The 5,074-nt window shown below is 57.6% G+C and overlaps 2 protein-coding genes and 1 pseudogene across 2 annotated transcripts in view; all 3 read right to left on the reverse strand.

The window, feature by feature from the left end:
- Nucleotides 1-5,074, reverse strand: part of Sema4b (sema domain, immunoglobulin domain (Ig), transmembrane domain (TM) and short cytoplasmic domain, (semaphorin) 4B) — a 27,539-nt gene that overhangs the window by 4,022 nt on the left and 18,443 nt on the right. The gene's annotated exons all lie outside the window — the stretch shown is intronic.
- On the reverse strand, nucleotides 1,350-4,798 carry Gdpgp1 (GDP-D-glucose phosphorylase 1). The gene is made up of 2 exons (XM_013012107.1): nucleotides 4,769-4,798; nucleotides 1,350-2,552 (listed from the first exon to the last, which is right to left on the reverse strand). The coding sequence occupies exon 2, from the start codon at nucleotides 2,542-2,544 to the stop codon at nucleotides 1,393-1,395; it is 1,152 nt and encodes a 383-aa protein (XP_012867561.1). The 5' UTR covers nucleotides 2,545-2,552; nucleotides 4,769-4,798; the 3' UTR covers nucleotides 1,350-1,392.
- On the reverse strand, nucleotides 2,853-4,853 carry LOC105982484 (annotated as a pseudogene).

Below are 5,074 nucleotides of genomic sequence, written 5' to 3' on the forward strand. Positions count from 1 at the left end.
GCGGCCCTTGTAATGCGGGTAAGCATGTCACAGGGGTCACGCGGGTCACGCGGCACGGCCGCCCTGACGGGGACTCTGTGGCTGCTGAAAGCTCACACCTCTCCGTATTCTCTCCCTCTGTTGTCTCACAGCCCGGAGGGGCCGGGCTCAGGGTTGCACACGCACAGGCACACGCGGCAGCTCTTACTGAGGATGCGCTCTGCCCACTCCCGGCTCAGCGCAGAGGTGCCCTGCCCCTCTCTCGCTTCGCTTCCTTTAGTCTCCCAGTAATCCTCTCTCTCCTGTCTTGGTATTTCTTTTCCTAACTGGAAAATCCACGGCGAAACGGTGGCGCCAGGGGCTATGTGGAGGAATTCCAGTGGTTCTGCCCTGGCGGGGCGGCCTGCGCCGCGACGCCGCTCTGTACATCTCACTATGGAAAGGGAAGCCTGACTGTCCAGTAGCATCTTTGTGACAAGAGGCTGAAACTGCTTCTGAGGAGCTACACAGCCTCTTCAGGCCACCACCACCTGCTTATCCTGAGCAGTGCTGATAGTGATCAGTTTCTCCTCCCAGGAAAACTGAGCTAACGGTGGCCAGTAACCACGCGGCTGGCACTGTACTGCGGCCCAGGTCCCTGTCGGTGTAGGCCACAGTCCACGTCTGCAGGCTGAAGATGGCTGAAGACAGACTGAAGCGCTGTCTTCCCGCAGCTGCCGTGCAGCCTCTGCAGGCCTCTTGACATGGCATATGGGGTTGAGTTCTGAGCTGCGCCATCGGCTCTGGATCTGCTGGCCGGAGGCGCGCTCAGATTCTGGGCTTGGTCTGCATGACCTCTATTAGCTGCTGGACCTCAGACGAGTGACCGTCTGTCAGCCACCATCTCTTCACTTGCAGAGGCAGGACCTGCGCCGGGAGCTGCGAGGCACACGAGAGGATGGGATGGACATCTTCATCCATACCGGGAGGGAACTCAAGAAGGGTGTTCAGCAGGGGAAGGCGGCAGGCATGCGGGACCAGAGGTCAAGTTAGAGACAAGAGACATGAAACTCAGCAGCAGACAAGCCAGGCATGATGGGGCTCGCCTGCAGTCCCAGACACTTGGGAGGCTGAGGTAGGAGGATCCCGGGGTTTAGGGCTGGCCTGGGCAACAGAGTGAAGTTGTGTTTCAAAAAGGAACGTGTTGACAGGAAGGGGAAGGCGGAGGACACAGCGGCTGGGGCTGGAGGTAAGGGAGCCCCACAGAGCCCGGCGCCAGCGGCTCACACTTTCTCATTAAAGAGGCAGCAGAAACGCCAGGTTCAGAGCATCCTGAGATTTATTCCAGCCTCTCCCCCTCAGAGCCAGCGTCAGCGCTTCCTTGGGTGTGGGAATTCCGACAGCCGAGGGACGGGCACTCACCACGGCCCAGGGCTAGGGTGACTCCCCCGCCACCAGGGCCACCAGCGCAGCCTGCACCTCCTGCGTCTGAGCCGGGGGCAGCAGGCAGTCCTGAATGAGGGCCACGGCCGCCGTCTCCGTCAGGCTGCCGAAGTCCTGGGAGGTTTTGACAGGGAGGTGCCCGGCCAGCTCACAGAGGGCCACGTTGAAGGCCTCACCCTCCTTCACCCCAAAGCTGGGCTTCCGGGCCCACAGAATGACGCGGAGCCCCGAGAGCGCAGAGGAGGGCACCGCCTCTCCCGGTGGAGCCCCGCGCGTCACAAACACGTTGTGTGCAATCTCGTGCTCGCTCAGGTAGTCGGTGGCCCGGCACACCCTGCTGACCACGGCTTCCACGTCCAGCCCTGGCCTGCCCACGTAGAAGAGGAAGCCCGGCGCGGGGAGTGTCCGGAGCAGGTGCAGCCGGCCTTTGGGATCCAGGGGGACGCTTGGAGCCCACTCCACGGGCAGCCTGTGGTCCAGGTAGTAGCCATGCAGGTGGAGGTGGTTCACGGAAGCCAGCCCCCCCAGGCTGTTGAAGCCCACGCGGAAGCCGGGGTGCAGACTCAGCAGCACAGCCTCCAGCCCGGCCCGCAGCGCCCCGGGCAGCAGGCGCTGCGGGAGACCGAGGGCAGGCTCGGGCACCAGCAGCACGTGTCCACGCTCCAGGGGACTCACATTGATCACCACCAGGATGTCACTGTCCCCATCCCGGGGATCACGGGGATCGGGGCGCAGACGGAAAAGAACCTCTCCCCTCGGGATCTTCCTGAAGTTGAACTGCTGGGGGTCAAAGGCCTGCCTCACACTCCTGACGTCCTGGGGTCGCCGCCTCTGTACCCCGCGCTCCACGTTCAGCTGAGCCACAAGACCCACGGTGCCCGGCAGGATCTGCGTCCGCAGCTCGCCCAGGCGATAGCGGAAGAGCCCCAGCTCCACCCGCTGTGCCCAGGCCGCGCACAGGGCAGCATCAAAGCGGGACTGCAGCTGTGTGTCCAGGGCACTGGGGACCTGTGGCCACTGAACCCCCTCCACCACCAGTTCCTCCTGCCCATAGGTGAAGTCAGGGACCACTTGCCCGTCCCAGTCCGAGGTGTTGGGAGACAGTAGGTAGGAAGTTTCATTTAGATCACCGGGAGTCGCCATGGGCTGGCCTGAAAAGATCACAGACACGAAAAATAGGAGAGCAGCCCACCGCTGGAGGCTCACACCCGTCACCCCAGCCACTCCAGGCCGAGAGCTGAGGCTCACACCCGTCACCCTAGCTATTCGAGACTGAGATCTGAGGCTCACAGTTCAAAGCTGGTATGGGCAGGAAAGCCCTGAAACTCATCTCCAACTAACCAGCAAAAAGCCAGAAGTAGAGGTGGGCAGGAAAGCCCTGAAACTCATCTCCAACTAACCAGCAAAAAGCCAGAAGTAGAGGTGTGACTCAACTAGCAGAGCACCAGCCTTGAGAGAAAAAAGCCAGGCAAGAGCTCAAGGCCCTGAGTTTAGTTTAAGCCCCAGCACCGGCTTGAGCCATGTTTTAGGGGACGTCAGAAAGCGGGATGCCCCCTTTGGGGCTCACTAGAAGATCATCTGTTACTCATGATACAGAGCAGCACACGGGATTCCAAAAGCCTTCCTAAAAACCAATACAAAAGAAAAAGAAACCTAATAATCCCCAAACCCAACGTTTTTCAAGAAAATGTTTTCGAAACAGTGACTTTTACAGAAGTTATGAACTGGTTCAAAAGAAAAAAAAAGACATATAAGATAGACAACTTACATTCCAGTAATGATTTAACAATGTACAAAGGCCATTCAATTAAAAAAAACTATATCTGAAATATAAATACTTGTGTGTGTGTGTGCTTGTGTGTACCTTTTACCCCAAACTCCACTCTTCACCTATGTGTCCTGCTTCTTTGTTTGTAAAAACCTTAAGGGCGCAGTGATTCGAATTTTCTTGGCTTCAATGACGTGTTGGAGGCCAGCGCGTCCTGGGGTGAGGACTGCGTAGCATCGGAAGGCCGAAACAGCACTCGACCACGGTGATTGAACACATAAAAAGACGGGTGGTTTCTCAAGGTGTCAAATGTCTTCTTCTTCAGCTCTGAAGTGGCATCCATGTCTTTAAACTCCCCTGCAATGTGAACTATGCCGTAACAGGTAACTGCAAAGGCCAGAAGCGTCTGAAAAACGGTGTCTGTCGGCAGGGACTCGTCTTCCTTTTCTGTGAGGCGCGTGTAGGAACGGTGCTGTGCGGCGGAGAAGGCAGCATGGGCCAGGACGAAGAGGCCCAGGCCCACCAGTCCCTTCCACAGTGCGGGCGCCATGCCGGGGAAGGAGCGGCCCCCGCACCCTGCACCCCGCACCGAGAAGGTGGCACGGCTCTTCCCTCTTCCACCCGTGGACGTTTCTCGCAAGCTGCTGCTAATAATTCCTGAGACGGATTCTTGAGTCCGGTGTGGTAGCAGGTGCCTGTAACCACAGCACTCAGGAGGCAGAGGACGATCGGGAGTTTAAGGCCAGCCTGGGCTACATAGGGGGAAAGAAAAAAAGCTGCTTTTTCTACCTAACACTTTTCTACGTGATGGGACTCACACGCTGATAAAGATTTTGTGTATGTATATATGTGTGTGTGTGCTGCTACTGGGGCTTGAACTCAAGGCCTGGATGCTGTCCCTGTTTTTTTTTCACTCAAGGCTAGCATTCTACCCTTTGAGCCATAGCTCTATTTCTGGCTTTGTGCCAGTTAATTGGAGGTAAGAATTTCATGGACTTTCCTGCCTGGGCTGGTTTCAAACTGTAACCCTCCGATCTCAGCCTCCTGAGTAGCTAGGATGACAGTCTTGGTTTGTATGGTTTCACTCATGCGTTTCTCTTGGTGGAAAGTCCTCCCCAGCCCTCTGCCCCGCTAGGCCATCCTTCGGCGACCTCCCTGAGCCCCGCAAGCCGTAGGAAGATCTCTATGGTTACTTCACAGTACGAAATGTCCCTGTGGTTACAGCTAATACAGTCTTAATGGAGTAACGCTCAGATGTCCACCTTCTGATGGTGGCTGGGTAAGCTACAGGCTACAGTCACTCAGTAAATAAGTTAACAACTGTGTCCCTCAGGGACCTGAAGTTCTGGTTCTGAGGGACCAGGTCCTGGCCCATGGTTCTCAGGGACTAGACAGCGAAGAAATGTTCACCCCATCATAAACTCCAGTGACCCTCAGTGGCACACTGAGAGTGTCTCTGGGAAAAGCACTGGCAACCGTGTAAAGCAGACATGACAGATTTCTGACGTCAGGGAGTCGGGGAAGACTTCCTGGAGGAGGCCTACCATGACAGAGAGGCCTTGGGCTCTTATCTCCTACGGATTTTAAACTACGACTTACCTGCCCAGGTGTAGATGGCAAAGGCTCGTGTAGAGGCTCGTGTGGCTGGCGGGAGGCCTTCCGACCTCTCTGTCCGAGGAAACAGAGGCACGGATGAGGTGGAAGGGTGCGGTAGGAGGGCGCGGGGGTCTCACCTCCTCCGGACAGCAGGTCAGCCCGCTCGGGTTTGCACTTGGTCAACGGCTACTGAGAGCCTACTATGCGCCGCACCGTCCTGGGGTTGAGAGGAGACAAAGTAAAGGGTAGCGCGGGGTCCCCGGGCGGGGAGGAGGCGCTCAGGGCTCGGGGCCCGGGGGGGGGAGGGGC

This window comes from Dipodomys ordii, unplaced genomic scaffold (assembly GCF_000151885.1).
Source record: "Dipodomys ordii isolate 6190 unplaced genomic scaffold, Dord_2.0 Scaffold15, whole genome shotgun sequence".
Lineage (NCBI taxonomy): Eukaryota > Metazoa > Chordata > Mammalia > Rodentia > Heteromyidae > Dipodomys > Dipodomys ordii.

What these genes read in the sequence shown, in the direction of transcription:
- Gdpgp1 (XM_013012107.1), bottom strand. Translation starts at nt 2,544, where the DNA reads ATGGCGACTCCCGGTGATCTAAATGAAACTTCCTACCTACTGTCTCCC.